The 20,134-nt window shown below is 57.2% G+C and overlaps 3 protein-coding genes across 5 annotated transcripts; 2 read left to right on the top strand and 1 right to left on the bottom strand.

Moving 5' to 3' along the window:
- Positions 1-420: 420 nt before the first annotated feature.
- Positions 421-1,952, top strand: LOC112655039 (titin-cap). The gene is made up of 2 exons (XM_025439775.3): positions 421-864; positions 1,088-1,952. The coding sequence occupies exons 1-2, from the start codon at positions 755-757 to the stop codon at positions 1,479-1,481; spliced, it is 504 nt and encodes a 167-aa protein (XP_025295560.1). The 5' UTR covers positions 421-754; the 3' UTR covers positions 1,482-1,952.
- A 1,697-nt stretch (positions 1,953-3,649) lies between these two features.
- Positions 3,650-5,225, top strand: PNMT (phenylethanolamine N-methyltransferase). Its single transcript, XM_025440533.3, has 3 exons — positions 3,650-3,887; positions 4,383-4,590; positions 4,688-5,225. Exons 1-3 carry the CDS (start codon positions 3,662-3,664, stop codon positions 5,127-5,129), a joined length of 876 nt encoding a protein of 291 aa, XP_025296318.1. The 5' UTR covers positions 3,650-3,661; the 3' UTR covers positions 5,130-5,225.
- Positions 5,226-5,760: 535 nt separating this feature from the next.
- Positions 5,761-19,977, bottom strand: PGAP3 (post-GPI attachment to proteins phospholipase 3). Of its 3 annotated transcripts, none has more exons than XM_025440063.3 (8): positions 19,714-19,974; positions 18,423-18,520; positions 17,288-17,440; positions 9,378-9,440; positions 8,653-8,714; positions 8,151-8,287; positions 7,661-7,865; positions 5,761-7,472 (listed from the first exon to the last, which is right to left on the bottom strand). In XM_025440063.3, exons 1-8 carry the CDS (start codon positions 19,892-19,894, stop codon positions 7,409-7,411), a joined length of 963 nt encoding a protein of 320 aa, XP_025295848.1. In that variant the 5' UTR covers positions 19,895-19,974; the 3' UTR covers positions 5,761-7,408. The 3 variants fall into 3 exon arrangements, 2 of the variants coding, with proteins under 2 accessions (XP_025295848.1, XP_048970671.1); XR_003133550.3 differs by having other exon boundaries at positions 7,272-7,472; positions 8,653-8,730; positions 19,714-19,976; XM_049114714.1 differs by lacking the exon at positions 17,288-17,440 and having other exon boundaries at positions 19,714-19,977.
- Between the last annotated feature and the right edge of the window lie 157 nt (positions 19,978-20,134).

Genomic DNA, 20,134 nt, shown 5'->3' with positions numbered 1-20,134 from the left:
TCTCACCTGCCTTGGGGTGGAGTTGGGGATAGAGCTGGGGGCCTCCTCCCACACTTGCTGTTTGCACCCTGACTGGCCTGACCTGGGAAGCCACTTTTCTGACCACTGGCCGTGGGAAGGCTGACAAAGGCTCATGTGCAGGGTCCCGGTGCAGAGTTAACCACATTATTTCATGCCAGTGTGGTGGTGGCAGTCGAGGACCAGGTCTCGCTGCAGATACCTGAGAGTGGTTATACTGTCCCTTCCTGTCGCAGGGCATGGCTAGGGGCTCTGCCCTTGTTCCCAGGCAGAGGAGAGCAGTGGGGGCAGGACCCGATGGCCTGGTACAGAGCCCAGAGTGGGCCTCGATTCCTGCCACTGTCTGCTCTGTTTTCAGACAGGCCCCTGCCCTCCCTGGGCAAGAGGAAAGGGGCGGGGCAGAGAGCTAGTGCCAAGGTGGCACGAGGCTGGGCATGTGCCTGGCCTCAGACAGTGTCTAAGGAGTGTCAAACACCTGGAGGTGTCACTCTGAGGACCTCTGCCCCCACTGGAGCATCTTGATCTCTTTAGAAGCTGACCGCTGACCCCAGGCGGCAGCTGGAGTCCAGGTACCCCAACCCCCCACCCTGGACCCAGAGTCCCCCATCAGTGAGCCTTGGCTCTGCTTATAGCATCTGACGCCAGAGGGGCTGAAAATAGCCCCTGGAGGAGGTGGAGGAGGGGGCTATTTAAAGGGCCTGGGAGGAGCAGAGCCGGGAGGGAGTGAGCACCGATCATGGCCACTACAGAGCTGAGCTGCCAGGTGTCCGAGGAGGACCGCGAGCGCCGAGAAGCCTTCTGGGCTGAATGGAAGGATCTGACGCTGTCCACACGGCCTGAGGAGGGGTGAGTGCCAGCCGGCTGGGAGTCCCTCTCCCCCAGAACACCCCTCCTGAGCCTCAGGAGGCCAGAGCACAAAGCCCTGCAGAAGTTTCTGGGGGTAGGGACAAGGAGAGGGTACCCCTTCTGTACCCCAGGTCCTGGAAGTCCCAGGGAGCCCCCTGCCCAGCTCATTAGTAGAGGGTAGCAGATTTCAGGAGCTCAGTGTCCCCTCCCGTCTCCTCCCCAGTTGCTCTCTGCACGAGGAGGATTCTCAGCGGCATGAGACCTACCACCGGCAGGGCCAGTGCCAGGCGCTGGTGCAGCGTTCCCCCTGGTTGGTGATGCGTATGGGCATCCTCGGCCGCGGGCTGCAGGAGTACCTGCTGCCCTACCAGCGGGTGCTGCCACTGCCCATCTTCACCCCCACCAAGATGGGAGCCGCCAAGGAGGAGCGCGAGGACACCCCCATCCAGCTGCGGGAGTTGCTGGCCCTGGAGACGGCCCTGGGTGGCCAGTGTATGGAGCGCCAGGATGTGGCCGAGATCACCAAGCAGCTGCCCCCTGTGGTGCCTGTCAGCAAGCCCGGTGCCCCTCGTCGCTCCCTGTCCCGCTCCATGTCCCAGGAAGCACAGAGAGGCTGAGAGGGACGGTGACCTGGGCTCCACTGCGCCCGCCGCGGGCTGGGCCCTTCCTGGCTAGGACCATGGAGGGGAGCTGCTGGCCATGGATGCTTTGTAGTTTGCCCAGAGTTGGGGGCTAGGGGAGGAGGGAGCCAGAGGCCAGGATGCCTGGGTCCCCTGAGTTCCCAAAGGGAGGGGAGCAAAGACAGTGGCCACGAAGGGTAGGGAGCTGGGGACCAGCACAGCCAAGTGCCCCCCAGCCCTAGGAGAAGGGACAGAAGATGCCGGGGAGGACAAGTGGTCCCTGAGGGGAGTGACCCTGGTCCGGGCCCCGGCTTCAGAGAAGATGAGGATGAGTGTAAGGGGATCTGGAATGCTCTAGGAAGAATTGGAGGAGACGGGAGTGAGGGGGACGTGAAGAGGGCAGAGGGGAGAGTGGAGCCCCCAGCATCCTCTGTTAGCGCTGCAATAAACGCTCAATTGTGTTCCAGACTTTCTGTCTCTTTCCTTATGGGGGCCAACCCCACCGTGTCCGGCCCTCGGTGCTCACTTCTGGGAATAGGCCTTGCATCTGAGCTAAATATGGCAGAGCTGGTGGGTACACTCCATGCTAGGTGGTGGGGGCAGGGGAGACAGGGACGGAGCTGTAAACAGGGTGGCTGGCTCTCCAGTCCCCTTTCCGTGCCCTGGCACTGGGCAGTCCCCGGCGGGCCAGCTGGCACCCAGGGTTTGTTTAAATGATCTCATGGAGTATTGGGAGGGGGCTGGCAGCAGGACTGTCCTTGGCTGTACCTAAGGGTGTGAGCGGGGTCACTGGCCCCAAGGCTGACCTGAGTTCTGAATCCAGACAGAATCAATCCTTGGCTGGAGTCAGGCACTTGACCCACACCACCCAGGGAGCCCAGGGTGGGTTGTGGGAAGCAGAGGGTCAGGTGCTTGTCTGTGACGCCTGTCTCAACCTGGTTGCCTGGTCCAACAAGGAGACATGTTCTCCTTAGGACAAGGTGGGGGCCAGGAAGCCAGGAAGGGCACAGAGGAGGCTAGGGCCCCCTCTGGTCAGGGTCTGAGGGACAGGGACTGGCCCAGAGGGATCCAACTCCAGGGAGACCAGAGATGGGCCCATGGAATCCACTTCCCATTTAGGGGAACAGGAGGGGAGACGCTGGCATCTTGACCTGGAGTGCCAAGCAGGACCTGCAGGCTGGGCCTGGCACGCTCACCCAAGAGGGGAATGTAGTGTGGGCTGGGGGAGGAGAGGGGTCAGAAACCCCAGATTGGTAAACCCCAATTCCCTTGGCGCTGAAGAAGGCCCAGCCCGCGCCTCGGGGGACCGGGGCAGCCGGGAGAAGGCTTCAGCCCTCCAGCCCTCACCACAGCCCGCGGCCCCCACCCGGCCATGGCCAGAACGTCCGGAGCCTTCTGCTCAGAACCCCCAGATAGGCGGCTCTCGGAGCCCGCGGGGCCCGCGGGGAGGCCCTGCTGCTGGGCTGGCTAAGTGCATTAGCCCCGCTCGCGTCCCCTATCGCTGCTGCCATCGGCCGGGCGGGGCCGAGCTCTGCCGCGGGGGCCCCGGGCGACCGCCGCGGAGGCCGGAACGGACTGTCCTTTCCGGGGTGGGGGTGGGGGGTGCTGGGGGCCGGGGGTTGATAGGAAAGGACGGAAAAGGGCTGGAGGAGGGGCGGGGGGGCAGCTGGGGTGACCTGACCAAGGGAAGGGGGGATGTTGGACGGGGTGTCTGGGAGGAGGAGAGCCGGATGGGCTGGGCCCGGGGTCGGGGATGGGGCGCTGGCCGAGCGCTGACTGGACCCCTGGCCAGAGAACAGGGATGGCTGGGGCGCCGGGAGGCTGGAGGAGAGCGACGGGAAGGGCCGGGGACTGGGGGGCAAGCATCTGAGGGCCGCGGGGGCAGGAAGCTGGCTTGGACCAGGCAGGGTGAGGCAAAGGATGGAGGGCTGCTGGAGCAGCTGCGGGGGGGCTGCGGAGGGCTGGGGGGAGGGTGGCAGGCGTGCCCGGGCCGCCCGCACGCGCCCCGAGTGCCTGCCGCTCGGACACTAAGGGAGATGGATGGCGTGGGGCGCACAGAGCGCGGAGCCCCGGGCGGCCCCAGGCGCGGCCGCCGCCCCCGCAGCGGAGGGGCGGGCGGGGGACCCGCGGCACATAAAGGGGCGGCGAGGCGCGGGGACAGCGCGGGCGGCGGCGGCATGAGCGCGGCAGCCCCGAGTCCCGCTGCGGGCGCGGCCCCCGACGCGGCCCCCGACGCGGCCCCCGACGCGGCCCGGGGCCGGGAGGCTGTCGCCTCCGCCTACCAGCGCTTCGAGCCGCGCGCCTACCTCCGCAACAACTACGCGCCCCCCCGGGGGGACCTGAGCAGCCCCGACGGCGTCGGGCCCTGGAAGCTGCGCTGCTTGGCGCAGACCTTCGCTACCGGTGAGCGCGGGGAAACGGGCGGGAGGACGAGAAGCCATCGGGGAGCTAAGCGGGCACACGCGAGACCCCGATGGGGACCTGGGGACCGAGCAGCAGAGAGGGGTAGCGAGGAGGTGAAAACAGGAGAGGAGAAGCGCTGTCCCTTAGGTGCAGGGCGGAGGGGAGGCACCCGCGGGGAGGGCGTGGGGAAGTGAAGTGGGGAGTGCGGGAAGGAGACCCGGGTGAAGGGAGACCCGGGCAGCCCCACCTACGCCGCACCTACCGGCAGGAATGGCCCCGCAGGTGTGGCCCGTGAATCTCAGAGGGGTTAAGTCCCTCTCCCAAGGCCCGTCAGTGCACGGTCGAGCCAGGACTCTGACCCAGGTTGGCTGAGGCTTTCTCCAGTGGAGTCACACGTACCCAGGAAGAAGGGAGAGAGGCTGCCAGAAGCAGGTAAGGGAGGGAGTGATGGACAGGGCTGGCACCAGGGCCTTCCTCTTCTCCCCGCCCCCCCAGGTGAGGTGTCTGGACGCACCCTCATCGACATTGGTTCAGGCCCCACCATATACCAGCTGCTCAGCGCCTGCACTCACTTTGAGGACATCACCATGACAGATTTTCTGGAGGTGAACCGCCAGGAGCTGGGGCTCTGGCTGCGGGAGGAACCCGGGGCCTTCGACTGGAGCATGTACAGCCAGCACGTCTGCCTCATCGAGGGCAAGGGGTAAGGGGGCTTCCCATGGAGTGGCGGGGGGTGGGGGGGCGGGCAACAGAGAACTAAGCGTGGAGTGACCCTGAGCCCCGGTCCTGCCCCTGCACAGTGAGTCCTGGCGGGAGAAGGAGCGCCAGCTGCGAGCCAGGGTGAAGCGGGTCTTGCACATCGATGTGCACCAGCCCCAGCCCCTGGGTGCTGGGAACCTGGCACCCCTGCCTGCCGATGCCCTGGTCTCTGCCTTCTGCCTGGAGGCTGTAAGCCCAGACCTTCCCAGCTTCCAGAGGGCTCTGGACCACATCACCACCCTGCTGAGACCTGGGGGCCACCTCCTCCTCATCGGGGCCCTGGAGGAGTCATGGTACCTGGCTGGGGAGGCCAGGCTGGTAGTGGTACCCGTGTGTAAGGAGGAGGTGATGGAGGCCTTGGTTCGTAGTGGCTACGAGGTGCGGGACCTGCGCACTTACATCATGCCTGCCTGCCTTCAGACAGGTGTAGACGACGTCAAGGGCATCTTCTTCGCCTGGGCCCAGAAGAAGGAGGGGGTGTGATGGCCCAGGGCACCCATTGCCGACAGCTAACATACACACAGATTCCCTGTTATGAGAGGTGGCACCTAATAAATAAGTTCCTCTTGCTGGGCGTCAGCTTTGTCTGTGGCTTTCCTGGGAAACAAGGGCCCAGAGCTCTGTTTGGGTTGTGGGGGTGTGGAAGCCACCAACTCTAGCCTTTTTTTTTTTTTTTCCCAGAAGCTTCCATGAAGGCAGGTTTCTTTACCACTCGTTTCCCAAACTAAAGAAAGTCAAGGCTAGAGGGAGCTCATTCAGCATCTGCTATGTGCCAGGCCTGCTGGGTCCTCACACTCAGCAGGTCCTGTTGTCCTATTTGCAGGTGAAGCTAAGAAAGGTTAAGTAATAGTAGGAGAGCCTACTTTAGACCAGAAGCGGAGGAGAGGATAATCGGGAGACTGGAGTAGACAGTGCAGGGAGAAGGGGTTACAATCCAGGCACCAGTTCCCTCCCCCAGAGACCCCTCATTGGCCCCCCACAGCTGGACTGGAGCTCCACCCAGCTCTGCACCTGCTCCCTGCCATCCTCACCCCCACCTGCCTACTGCCCCCAGCCAGCTGTCTCCTTCCCTCCAGCCCACACCATTCACACAAACAAGCTGAACAAGGGTAGGTGAGGCTCAGAATTGGTTTATTAAAAATGTCCCTTGCTACCCTCCTACCTTAAAATAGTTCTCAATATCAAAAGAAACACAGGCCACCCAAGTCTGAGGTTGAAGTCCTAGCATAGCACTCCTACTCCCCAGGGAGGGACAAGGGCGCAGGGAAAGAACAAGAACCCAGGCTCCGATCACAGAGAGTGCCTTTGAATGGAAAGTTTCTGGAGCTCCTCATCCTATCCTTGTGGAACAGGAATGTGCTGGGGCTGCTGGCGACTTGCAGGGGTCACCTTTACCAGGGTGCAGATACAGCGCGGCCCCCACGTGCTCTGGGAAGGCAGGAAACCAGAACCAGCCACAGGCTTTCTCCTCTACTCCCTCACATTGTCCCCCACCCCTAGGGTCCAGACCGGGACAAAGGGGCTTAGCAGGTAGAGCCTAGAGAAGAGGGAGGCCAACCAAGTCTAGGTGAGGAGACAGACAGGAAGGCAGGAGAGGCCCAGGCGATCCCCGTGTCCCTTCCTTCCTCTGCTCTAGAGAGGCTGGTTCCTGAGGGTGGTTTGAGCTGTGTATGGACGCTCTGACATTTAGAGAAGTATTGTAAAGTGGGGGCAATGGACAGGAACACACCCATGCGGCCTGGATCCTCGTACCCCGCTGGCTCAGATATCCTGGCTCTCTGCCCACCTGGGGCCTTGTGCAGAGCTGGTGCTTAACAGATACTTTTTGGTAGTAACCTGATCCTCCATTTCTCTCCAACCTCCCCTCATGATGTGACACTCACACTCACCTTACCCAGTCTATGCATATTGCCCTAACCCACACTTACCCACCTGTCCTGCAACACACACTTTAAAACCACTCACACCCACCCCACTCTCCCCACATGCTCACATACATTGTCCCCCCCAGCATCTCATACATGCAGGCCCACACCCACCACCCTGTCACCTATGCACTGTCTAGCTCACACTTCCTTCCACACTCATGGGCAGGGTCTTAACCAGAACCGCAGCAGAGGAGCCAGAGGGATTCCCGTCCTGGGCTCTCTGGGGTTCTGGCCCCAGAGAGGGAATGCCATGAGGCCTCCAGGGATTCTGGCTGAGGCAACCCCCAACCCTAGCAGCTGGGTCCCTCAAGATCCCACTGGGAGGAGACCTGCCTTGGGACCTGGGCTGCCAAAGAGCAAGAGTCTAGTGCCACCTAGTGGTGCCATGGAGGAGGGCAAGGGGTAACAGAAGGGGACCCCACTGTGCCCCCAAAAGCCTGTATACCTGGTCTCCCAGCTATACAGACAGCTGTAGGAACCACCTTGGCATTGAGGGGACGTGGGGAAGGGGCTAATGGAGAGGCAGAGGCAGCTCTCCTCTTGGTGGAGCTAAGAACACAGTTCTACTCCAGTTCTGCTCCAGGAACCAGAGGGGCTGTCCATCCTCCCAACTCCAGATGCTGAGAAAGCCAAGTCTGAACAGACTCCAAGGCTTGTGAGGGCCAGGTGGGGGCAAGCAAGAGGATGGGCGGTGACATGATTCTGGGCCCATACCCTTTATGTCCAAGTTCAAGATGCTAAAAGGAAGAAAATCATCTCAAGGATCATGGGGAGGAGGGGAACCAGCTGGGAGAGGGCAGGATCCCCAGTGGGGCAGACCCACCCCCAGGCCCTTCAATCCAGCTTGAACTTGGCCTCTGATTCCTTCAGCAGATACAGGCTGTCATCTTCCAGGAAGCTGTGGGCAGAGGGAGGAGCCCACTGAGGTATGGCTCTGAAAGCACCCCGTGGGGGCAAGTGTAGGCAAGCTAGCAGGGGGTGAACCAAGCTAGCAGGGGGTGAGCCGCACAGAGGCCTTGGTTTCCTCAAGGAGCAGGTGAGGATGGACACAAAGAAGGTGCACACAGGACAGGGAGTAGCACCCACCTGAAGAAGAGGACGTGGACCGGGATGGTGCTGATGTGCCAGATGGCATGGGCATCCAGGACCCAGAAGAAAGGTGGGAAGTCGAGCAGCTCAAGCAGGGACAGCCCCTGTAGCAGCAGGACCACTACCATGCACTTGCGCACATGAGGCAGCCGCCGCAGGTTTCGCAGGCACCAGGCCAGCCACCACACCACGTTCACCAGGCCTGGGTGGGGGTAGGGGTGGGGGTGGGGAGAGGCTCACTCCTGGGACCTCGTCCCCCGCCACTCCCCCCAAGCCTCCCCTATCCTCATGCTCTTTGACCCCACGACCATCTTCAGACTCTCCTCCCAGCCTCCCCTCTCCCACCCCAAGGGCCTCTCTAGAACCTTCTCCAGGAATACCATCAAATCCCTACCTCCACCCCAGGCCAGCAGTTCTACACATGGTCCAGGTCCCTCCCCTTCCCCGCACCCCCGCCCTGGTCCTCAGTTCCCCCCTCATGCCTCACCAATAGCCACATTGGCTGCCAGGTTGTAGCCATAGTCGAAATGGACGAGGCTCAGGTAGGAGACATGCGCAGTCAGCATTAGCAGCAGGAGGGCCCGGAAGGCACTGGCCACAGCCGGGTGCTGCAGCCCCACGGTCCTGCCTCGCCAACCAGAGCCGCTCAGATGGAGGGTGGCCCATGCCCAGAACAGCATTCCCTAAGTATCCCTTCATCCTGACGTCAGTATGTGGGGGCCACTGCCCTCCTCCCCTACCCAAACTGGCCAGCCAAGCAGGCCTCCAATCCCCCCAGGGGCCTGGGACCAAGTGCTGCTGCTCCTTGGAAAGAGCCAGGGCCCCCTAGCTCTACCCCAAAGTCCCCATCCAGAACAGCCCAGAGGGTGTGTGTGTGTGTGCCTGTGTGCGGTGCAAGGCCCCAGGGACAACACCCCCAGGGGTGGGCGAGGTGATCATTTCTGCCCCCAGTGCCTGATTTTGCCCCTGCAGGGCCAAAATGGGCTCACCTGACACAGCACAGATAGATTGAGTGTAGGATGACGGTGGAGGCACAGAAGTAATCCATTTTCTGAGGACAGGGAGAGCTGGATGAGGGGCCAGTGTGAAGGGAGGGGGAAGGGGACAGAATTTTGTGTGGGCAGGGCGCTGAGACGACCCTGGGATGGGGCCAGGAGGGGCGTTGGAGGCACAGCTATACTGTGACATGGGAGTCCCCGGGCTACGGGCGGCAGAGTGGAGGTGGGAGTAGGGGTGTCTAGGTCTCTTGCTCCTTGTGCCTATTGCTGTTTCACTCCTGAATTTAACAATCTGACTCTTGTATTCACATCATACAACTTTTTAAAATGTATTCAGCAGCGAGGTGTTGGAGGCATGGTGGAGGTGCCTGCTAGGACACTAGGGCTCCAGGATGCACGAGTGCCGCAGGACTCAGAGCACAGCCTCGAGTCCACAGCTGTGGGCCCAAGTCCAGGCATCGCCCTTACTGGCCGGGTGACCCAGGCAAGCGATTTTGCCATTCCAAGGTTCAGCTGTCTCATCGGTTAAGAGCCAATAATCACATCTACCTCATAAGGGTCAGGTGGGGCTCAAGTGCACGAATAGGTTAAAGATGCTTAGCACAGAGCAAGTGCTGGGTAAATGGAGTCCCTAGGAAACCCTAGAGGGGCCCCCACCCTTTCTGGGCTCCTCTGGGACTGTCCCAAACAGGAGATGGAGTCAGAGGGCCGCTCACCTCTGTGAGGTCGGTGTCCTTGGTGTGGAAGACTGTGGACCAGAACCAAGCATTGAGGGAAACCTGTAGGGAGGGGCTGGTAAGCATAGGGTCCCGAGGTGGGGAGGTGGGGAAGAGCCCTAGAGCTCTCAGAGGAGTCTCACTTTGGGGAAGGGGCTCTTTGGAGTAGTGAAACACTTTTACCTTTGGCCCTGGAGCCCGCAGAACAAACCCATGCCCCCAGCTTCCCCGAAACCCTGAGCCCCCCAGGCCACGGGGGCTGCAGCCTCCACAGGTTCCGGCCTGGCCTGGGAACCAGTTCCGGCAGAGCCAAGTTCCCTGCTTACTCAATCTCTAAGACAACAGCCCCCAGGGGGCCTCGCCTCCTCCCCCAACTGGCAGGTGATGACAGCCCCACCCGGGCCAGGGGAGCTGGTGACCTCAGCCTCTGGGGGCGGGAATGAAGTGGGTGGAGTGGAGGGGCTCGAGCCAGCTTGGGGTGTGTCCCAAGCAAAGCAAGCGAGGGAGATCTCGAGCAGATCCCATTGGGGCCAAGTCTCTAAGGAGAAGCCTGGCCAACTGAGCCCAGCTTCCTCCTGGGTGGGCCGGCCCAACCCGCCAGACCAGTGTCTGCTGCTCCAGAGCTCTGGGAGGAGCAGAAGGCAGAAGGGGCTGTGGCGGGTCAGGGCCCAGGAGCATGTTTGAGGCCTTTTCTCTGGAAATTAACTGCAAAGGGACAGTACAAAACATCTTGTAAATGAATTCTAGATCTTGTGGGAGTTGGTGCTGTGTTCATGGCAGAGGCCCAGATCACTGAAAGATGGTGGACAAAAAAAAATAAATAAATAAAAATAAAAATAAAAAAAAGAAAGATGGTGGGCAAGGGTGGAGGTTCCTTCACTGGGCTGGAAAACCAGTGACAACCAGTCAAAGGAAAAAACAGGCAGCCAGAGGTCTGGCCTGGAATGCACTGGAGATAGGGAGGGCTGCTCTAGGGAGGGTGGGGGGAACAAGTCAGCCTGGGATGGGTCAAGGCCAGGAGCTGCTCGTTTGGGTCCAGGACAGCAGGAAACCTGGCCAGGCACGGGCCAGAGGAAGCAGGGAAGAAGCCTCTCCATCCAGTACTGCAGCAGGAAGGCCAGACAGCAGGATGGGTTCCTCATTGCAGGCCCCAAAGGGCTTATGAGAGAATGGGAAAAGCAAAGGTGTGTAGACAGGCAAGGCTCTGTGCAAAGGCAGTCAGCATTAGAAGTCTCTGGAGGCTCAGGTGGCCCCATGCAAGCCTGTCTGGCCTGGGTCCTAGGCTGCATCTCTTGGCTTTGCTCCTCTGGACAAAGACCCTGCCCTGTGGGTCTTTGCCTCCTCCTGTTACCTTTTTTTTTCCCCTTGTGACTAATCGACTAATCAATCAGGGGCTAGCCTAAGTGATCCTTCCTCCCTTTCCAACCCTGACATCAGACGATTATTCTAGGTCAGGCTACTTGCTCTCTTGAAGACGGCCATCCAGTCCTGTCCCAGGCGCTGCCCCTTTCTCAAAGATGGCCTAGGGGGCTTGGTCTGGAGGCTGGAAGATGGGTGGCTTCTCAGACATTGCTCCCATATAAAGCCTGTGATGCTCTGGGTCAGCATGGGGAGCAGAGCAGACTCAGGGTTGGAGGCAGGGCCCAGGAGGCCAGGAATAGGGACACCCTCGGGGAAGAGAGTGGCCCTGGAGCCAGCATGAGAGGGAGTTGGAGGGGAAGGCAGCAGGGACTGGCAGCCAACCAGGCCTCCTTGTCACCCACAGCAGGAAGGGAGAGGTGACAAGAGACCTGAGCTAAGTGGTGGCTCTGGCCCTGAAAGCAGGGGTGGGAAGAAGCATGGGACCAGGGCTCAGCTCTAGGGGGCAGAGTGGGAGCTGCGGGGTCCTCTGTTCAATGGCCTCCCTGAGGTACCTTCCACTTACAGTGACCCACCTGCAGCCTGGACTCTGCACCCCTAAAAAGCCCCCTCTACCCCAGGCAGTGTCCCATTATGAGGGACTCCTCTTCTGACCCTCTCTGCAGACTTGGAAGACAGTGTCATTAAGTATGCACGCCCTAGGGTTAGATTGCCAGGGTTCAAACTCAGCTCTGCATTTCCTGTGTGTCCTTGGGCAAGTTATTTAGCCTTGCTGCGCCTCAGTTTTCTCATCTGTGAAATAGAAATAATCATAGTACTCACAAAGATTTAACGAGCAATACAAGTGCAGTGTGTAGCACAGCGCCCAGGACAGGGCAAAACATTAGGTGCTGTTTCTTCCCAATTTGTTGACCAGAATGGGACCCTCACATCTCTCCACAGACCCAAGGCCAAAGAGGCCAAGTGTGCCTCCCACTGTCTCCAAAGGCCAAGGAAGTCCAGGCAGAGAAGAGGTAGTCTCCCCACCGCTGCCCAGGCCCACCCCACTGTTCATGCTGGGGGCAGAACTTCCACAGCCTTCATAAGAAGATGGACCCTGGGTTCAAGTTCTTAGTCCCTAAATAGCTGTGTGATCTTAAACCAAAAGAAATCTCTGAGTCTCAGCTGTCTCATCTACCAAATTGAGTTAAGAATAATACCCACTGCATCAGAGGGTCCTAAGATGAGGTCTGCAGAATGCCTAGCAAAAAGAAGCCACTCAGTAAATGGTTGCTGCTACGGCCGCCTGGCACACAGTAGGTATCCCATAAATGCCAGTTTTTCCCCAGGATTCACTGGAGAGATACTATTTCTCTTCCCCGGGAGTTTGTAATCAAGACTCAAGCAAAGGGGACACACAGAAGTGGAAGGAAGGGAAAGGTTCCCAGGCACAAGAGTATGGCTGCTCCGGGACTCTTCAGCCAAGCTTGAGTAGAATGGGGGGGCCAATGGTAACTGGCCAATCAGGCAGGCCAGGAGGGCGCTGGGCTTTGTGTAAACACAGAGGAAGCGGGGAGGCCAGGGGCAGGATGCCAACAAGGGTGGAAACGGAGGGGGACGGGGGAAGGCTGGGTGAGGGAGAGCAGGAGGCTGTTTCAGTCTGTTGGAAAATAAGAAAATTGAGACAAAAATATCACAGCCGTGAAACTGGTTGGATGCCAAATGAGCCAGATCTGTCAGGAATTCGACCCCAGTGCTAAGCCCCAGTGCTCGGGGCTGTCATTGACACCGTGGTGGTGGGGACATGTGGGGCTTTAAATAGCTCAGTGTCTCAGAAGTGGGGGAGGCAGAATGTTAAATATGACGCCTGCTGCCATCCTGCCCGCCCCCCCCCCCCCCCCAGGCCACAGTGTCTTACCCCCTGCCTTGGGCAGGGCAACCCTGCCCCACTTCACTCCTGAGACAGAAGAGGGGAAGAGGCAGATGGACATGGGAGGAAGATGGCTTTTTCTACCATCCAAAAGGATCCCTTGATTTCCTGCCATTGTCTGTTCCACTGGCTCTCGTCTGACCAGCGGGAAGTCCTTTCTGAAGTCTCACCATCATTCTGCTGCAGGCTTGGCCTGTCTCTTCTCGTGGTTTCCACAGCAGTGGTAGAGCACAATCAGTCCCCACCTCCATCAATCATCCTGTGGGGACAGTCTGGGCTTTCCTGGCACCCTCACTCTCTCACCTCTACTTCTGAGGACCTTTCCTTACTGGATGAAGGGGCAGGGAACTGGTTTGGCCTCCTGGCTTTGCAGAGGGCAGGGGCCCCCATGTGCCAGAAGTCAAAGGTCTATGGTGTGCAGAGCTTTGGCAGGCTCCCCCAAAGCCTGGCAGATGCCCAGCCCAGGTCCAAATGTCAAGGCGGAGGCTGCCTTCTTGTGCCAAAGCTTCATTAGCCTTGCTGGGGCAGGGTCTCTTTGTTTCCCAGGGGAAAAGACTGAGCCAACCCTCTCAAGACTTAGCCTGGAAAATGCCTTCCTAACCTATCCCAACAGAAATCAGGAGCCCCACTGGCTCCAGAAGACCCAGCCCAATACAAAGTCCACTGCCACACCCTTCATTCAGCTCAGGAGCCCTCCCTCCTGCAAACACAGGCACACAGGACTAAAGATCAAGTATAAAATCCAAACTGGTCATGAAACAAAGTGTGGGCACCAAGACTCTCTCCCTCCAGGACTTTGTGCCAGCATGAGAGGATTCCGTGTTCCCAAACCCCATATCCCATAGGATGTCCTAAGACACAGCCTCCAGGTATCCACCTTCTCTCAATCAAACATCTCCTGCTCTGTCCCAAAGGGTCCTCAGTAGACTAGATTGCAGGGTACTGGGAGGCCCGACCCTCACAAAGAAGGAAGCTGAGTGGCCGACCAGTGAGACGAAAGACCCAAGAATCAGGGAGATCAAGACGAGAGCTGTGGCATGATAACTGGCAAAGGCTGGGACCCCCTGGGGTCCCCTCAGACCCATGGGTCTGTCCAAGGAGGCGCTAAGCTTTGTTCAGGCAGTTTAGACAGGGGCTGCCCAGTGCTCGCTAGCAGGGGTGGGGGCAGGGGGTGAAGGCCATGGGCCCAGAAAGCAGTGATCCTGGAAGAACCCCCAAGGGAAAGGGGACAGGTGTACCCTCCTCAATTTCTCTGCTTTCTTGGCCAAGACTAAATATCGCATCCATGCTTAGGACAGGGTATGCAGATGCCAGGCCCCCGCCTACACAAGAGCACCTGCCCCTCAGCACTCAGGGCCCTCTCTGTGCTATCTTACCTCCTTCTACTCCTCTTCACTCAGCCACATTGTGGCCAGGCTGACCTATCCAAGGCTGTCCATGTAGGTCCCATATCCTCCACCTTCCACCCCTTTGCTCCTGCTGTGCTACCAGCCGGAAATGCAGAAATCCGATCTCTTCTCCCCTCATCTGTATTGCATCTAAACCTTATGAGGCCTGCAAGTCCCTGATGGAGTCTCTCCCCGTCTCTGGGCTTCCCCAGCAGACTTCTCCACTAGAGGACATGGTCTCCCCTCCCAAACCTGCTACTCCCAGGGCTCTGCCTACTCTGCCTCCCAGACCAGCTGGACCCACCCCTCCCCCTAGACTTAGCTCCTTGGGGCCAGGACCTCAGTTTCCACAAGGACTAACCTCTGTCTCTCCCCACAGCATATGCTCAACAGACGTTTATCAGTATACGGAGACAGCCCAGAGGAGGAGCCAAGTGCTCTTACAGCCCTGGAGTCAGTCCTGGATGCCAACCTGTCTCCACCAGTCACTGACTTGTGAGCTGTTGACTTTGGACAAGGCTTTCCGTCTCTGAGCCTTGCTTAGAGTTCACAGTGGTATAATGAGGATTGAATGAGAAAATACATGTAAGGTGGGATCCCTGGGTGGCACAGCGGTTTGGCGCCTGCCTTTGGCCCAGGGCGCGATCCTGGAGACCCGGGATCGAATCCCACGTCAGGCTCCCGGTGCATGGAGCCTGCTTCTCCCTCTGCCTGTGTCTCTGCCTCTCTCTCTCTCTCTCTCTGTGACTATCATAAATAAATAAAAATAAAAAAAAAAATACATGTAAGGTACTTAGGACATGCCTATTATGTAATTCCTAACACTTATTATTAATATTTGTTAAATAGAAAAAAATTAGAATCAACATTTTCCAGAGGCTGAATGGCCTCCCCCACTGCCCTCCTGATGATGCCCATCTCTTAAGTCTGAGGCTCGGCCTGGACTTCTCAGCAGCCCCCCTATTACCAGTTTTCCTAAGGTCCTCAGAAACTGGTGTAGCCAGACCCTGGGGTGTCCTTCAGTTCTCTTGACTGTCCAGCAGAGTTCCAGAGAACAGCTTCCACACTCCTCCCTGTTCCTGTCCCAGGGCTCCCCAAGTATACAATATCCTAGTTTTCCACTGAGCCCTCCAGCCACTCCTGTGTCTGCTGCTGGCTCATTCTCCTCTATCTAACCTTCATGTTTTACGGGCCCTTCAGGGCTCCATCCTAGACCCCCTCAGCAACTCCTGGTGATCTCATGCACGTGCACAGCTTCTATCTCTCATGAGTGGGAACACTGGGTTGTCCTGGATTGCTCCTTCCTCACCAAACCTACTGCTGCGGCGTGCCAGCACAGTCAAGGTGGCAAGAATGCAGACTCTGGAGCCAGGCGCTTGGGTTCAAACCCTGGCTCCTAGGACAGGTTTTACTTAACCTTTTCAGTCCTTGGTTTCCATCTATAACCTCGGGATGATAATACTGCTAATCTCATAGCTTGTGATGGGATTAATGAGGTTATAAAATACTTAGAATTGTACCTGACATACAGAAAGAGCTATGCATGTGTTAAAGAAATAAATTTTTAAAAATGTTAATCACCTCAAAACATAGCTCAAACATAGTTTTTAACAACCCCCTTCCCAAGACCCATACTCCCGCCCTGTCTAGCTACTGTGCCCTGTACTAAAACCCACTAGCCCCCTGCATCCACTCCTACTCCTCCAATTTGTCTGCTACACAGTAGCCAGGATGAGTTTTCCAAGCATATCTATTCAGGAAACCTCTTCCCTTTGACCCTCGTTTCTTCCTGACACTTTGAAAATCCAGGTGGAAAGTGTTAATGTGCCCCCAAGCTCTCCAGGGCCTGGCCCCATTCACTGCCCACCTGCGCATCTGTCTTCTCACCCACTCCCTGGCTTCCTGTATGGCAGGCTTCCTGGCCTTTCAGGTTCTCACTCTCTCTTTTATTTATCTTTTAAAGATTTATTTATTTATTATTTATTTATTTGAGAGAGAGAGAGAGAGTGCAAATGAAAGAGCAGGCACAAGCAGGGGGAGCGGCAGGCAGAGGGAAGGGGACAAGCAGGGAGTCGGATGCGGTTCCATCGTGACCTGAGCTGAAGGCAGATGCTCACCTGACTAAGCCACCCAGGAGCCCCTAGTTCTCACTCTCTTCTGTCTGTGCATATTCTGAGTCTCCTGTGTGGATGGCTCCCCCTACTCTCCCTGAACTCATGGAGCTAAGGTTCATTCATCATTCCAATCTTACTTCAAAGGCTCCCTCCTCAGGGAAGCATCCCCGATTGCCTGGCACTGGTCTGGTCTAGTGCCCCATCACACACCCTGCAGCACATCTCTTCCACTGCACTTTTCAAGAGTTGTGCTTTTACATTCAATCGTGTGCTTGTGTGGTTACTACCAGAGGGCAGGAACCTGGTTTTTGGCTTTGGTCCTTGTTAAGTAAGCGCTACACCCAACGTGGGTATTGAATTCATGACCCTGAGATCAAGAGTTGCACACTCTATGAACTGAGCCAGCCAGGTGCCTCTTGTCTGTTTTTACATCCTTTTGGATCTCCAGCACTCAGCAAAGTGCCTGGCACACTGTAGGTGCTCAATACATGAATTACTGCTTTGGTGGCAGGCAGGTGAGTGAGCACAGACCATTTCCCTAAGGCTTACAGAGGGAGCTCTGGTTGCAACTTCTTACTCTCACACCCTCCCCAAGGTTGTCACAGCTCAGAGCTGTCCCCTGGCCCATGCTTCTCACACAATCTCAGGCCCTCGATACTGGCTCCACTGACCGGTCACACTGTGAAGCTCAGAGCCCTCTCTGGATACCCACATGGAACATTCTTTCAGCTTCTTAGGGATGGTCGAAGACCAGGCTGAGCTCTGCCTGGAGTGCTACAGCTGCCATACCTCCTGGGCTGAGATGGAGGGGGCTTTAAGTCATCCAGAGGGGTCCCTACCAGCATGCTCCCTACCACTCATCTTCCTTCTGTGCTTGTAAATTGCCCTCCTGGGTCTCTTAGTGGCTTCTTCCTCCCTTCCTTCCAAACACCCAGCTTAGGACTCTGCTAGAAAGGTAAGATCTGATTCAGTCCCTTCTCTGTTTTCTCCCTAGGCCTAACCACCCACAGCTGCAGTTTCCAATCTGCAGAACAGAGGGGAAGGTACGTGAAGGGAAGTCCTGTTGGGTGAGAACGGGGATCCAAGAGTCCCTCCTTCCTGGACGAGGGTGTAGAGCAGGAGTCCTGCCGAGTTACCTACCCAGGCAAAGGCCACGCAGGTGGGATACATGGGGGAGGAGGCTGGCACAGAAGTGTGGTAGCGGCAGAGCATCACCAGGCTGGCCAAACCGTTGAGGAACGAGGCCATGGCAGAAGCTGGCTCTTGGAAGAACAGGAACCGGGAGAAAGGCCACTGGAAAGGGAGCACATGGAGAGGGCCTCAGGGGCAGGCAACCCCAGCTACCCCAGCCTGCTGCTCCTTGACATGCCACATCAACAGGCCTTCAGCTGGTTGCTTCGCTCTGGACCTTGGCCAAAGCCTCAGGGACAGTCCCTCTTAGGGTCCATGAGCCCTCCTCCAGTCCCTAGCTAAAGGCCCTCCCTCTGTCCTGGCCAGCATTCACAGCACGGTAAGCCTGGTCTCTAGGAAGGCCAGGTAGGCCAGTGTAGATGGCTCATATGGCCTGGTGGAAACAGCATAAACTTGCCACCCAGAAAATAGGTTCTGATATACTCCTCCTCTACTACCCACAGACCTCTGAGCCTCAGCTTACTCTGACAAACTGGGGAGAATAATTCTTGTCAACCTCAATAGTCTAGAACAAGATCATTCTGGATGAGAAAGCACTAGCAGGGAAGGGGGGGTAACCGGGTGATGGGCATTAAGGAGGGCACGTGATGTGATGAGCACTGGGTCTTACATGCAACTGATGCATAACTGAACTCCACATGTGAAACTCATGATGTGTTATATATTAGCTAATTGAATTTAAATTAAAAAAGAAAGAAAGAAAAAGTACTAGTAAACCATGACTTGGGCAACCTGAGGGTGTATTACTATTTTAATCCAGACCACTACTGAAGAAGCAAAAGAAAGCATGCTGTGGAGGGTCAGGAAATCTATCCTTGTAGCAAGGTGAACATGCCACCACCCTAAGAAGCCCACCACCACTCTCTGAGATCACACAGCTTCCCAGATTTTGTTACTCCAAATCCAGAGCCAGGACACACTGGTTCTGTCTGATTATATGAAAACCGGCAGATTTTGAAAATAGGAACCTGCCCCAAATACGCATCCATTACCCCACAACTCAGACTGCCTGGACAGTATGGTCTAACCTAAAGGGTATCTTACCACGCTGTCACCATATCCCTACCCTGACCCTCCAACTCACCTTGCCATGGAACTGAGGCACTTTGTGACCTTCCTTGAGGTAGAGGCCAACAGTGACCCACATACACTCATACTTACAGTCGTCCTGACAGGTCCAGCCTGAAACAGAGAAACATGACCTGGTGAACTCCCCATCATGGGAGGCACAGAGAGAGAGCTCAAGTGGGACCCAAACTAAGAGGGTCTGCAGGTTGGAGAGAACCAGAGGAAAGTCTACATTCCCACTTGGATATATGAGAGATGGAAGGACACACACACAAGGGAAAGGTGTTTGTGTATGTGTTTAGGGGATGGGGGTGTACAGTGAGTGAGCAAACAGAGACGTGTCTTCTCTTCTCCTTCCACCCAGATGGGAACTTTGGCATCTGCTGAACTCATCAACGGCTAGGTGGGTTTATGTTTGCTCTTGATGAACTTAGGCTTTGCTCTCACTGGCCAAGGAGGAACTCTTGCCCTCTGACCTCCCCCTCCTGTGAAAATGAAGCCCAAATTCTTCCACTCTAACTTCTGAGGCCCCAAATTGCTTTCCCAACTTTATTTCCCATACTCTTTTTTGTGTGTACCCTGCACCCTGCTCCCTGAGTAAACCAGGCTTACTGTATATGCGCACATCTGCCCAGGGCCTCCATTCTCTTTGTTCCCTCTGGAATGCAAAGGGATAGTCAAGAGAACAAACTTCTAGTCTGACGGGCTAGAACTGGAAACACCACTTTACCACTTTCTGACTGTGTGACTTTGGGCAGGGCACTTAACCTCTCCGAGTTTCCCCACTGTAAAACTGGGTTAAAGGAAACTGCCTGAGAGGGTTGTGAAAATTACCGGACCTGCCGTGACACCTGTTACCCACCAGGTGACCATTAATGGCCACAGGCCCAAATTTAATGTATCCATCCTTAAGTCCTTCTAAGATGATCACTGCCCCCACCTTTTTAAAGCCAGAAACGACTCCTTCCTCCCCCATATGCTCCGGTTGCCTGACCTAAGGGTTCTTTAGGGCTCAAAGCATCCTCTACCTTGCACTGGAGGCTAATGTCCCCGCGAGGAGTGTGACCTCAAATGGCTGGGCACTGATCTGATTTCAGTGTCATTCTAGGGCCAGTACCCAGGGGCATTAAATAAATACCTATTTGACTGAATAAATAAAAAGACTGGCCGATGCCGCTCTAACCACCCTGGGCCTACGTTCACAGTCATAAGGGACTCCAGGGGAAGCGAAGGTTCAGAGGTTGTTTGGGGGCGCAAGGGGCGGGGCCAAGGCCGAAGGGCGGGGCTTGCCGCGGGGTGGGGCTTACCTGCTAGGCTCATGTAGATTGGCTGGCGGGAGCGGAAGTGCCTCAGAGCGCCCCCCGAGCAGTTCCGCTCCTCGCACCGGTGCACGCAGTCGCGATACACCGGCTCCCGGTCGCCCTGAGAGGCGCTTGCTAGCGCGGCTGCGCCAGCCAGCAACACCAGCCGTGCTGTCCGCCCGGCCATCCCTTCAACCTGGCCCTCCGCCGGCGGAGGAGCTTAGGAGTCTTCACTTCCGGAGTAACCGGAAGTTCCGTGTGTTCTTTAGTCTGATCTCCGGTGACGTCCACCCACTTTAAATTAAAGTGCCCGGATTTCTGTGGGCGCCTGCCCCGCCCCTCGTCTTACCATCATCTCCATATATAGAGGCGACTGGGTTAAGGGAAGGGAGACGCCAGGTGGGTTAAGGAGGAAAATAAACTGGTC

The sequence above is a fragment of the Canis lupus genome, chromosome 9 (assembly GCF_003254725.2).
Source record: "Canis lupus dingo isolate Sandy chromosome 9, ASM325472v2, whole genome shotgun sequence".
NCBI classification, from domain to species: Eukaryota; Metazoa; Chordata; class Mammalia; order Carnivora; family Canidae; genus Canis; species Canis lupus.
Note: the sequence above shows the minus strand (reverse complement) of the source record. Positions and strands in the feature narration are given on the sequence as shown.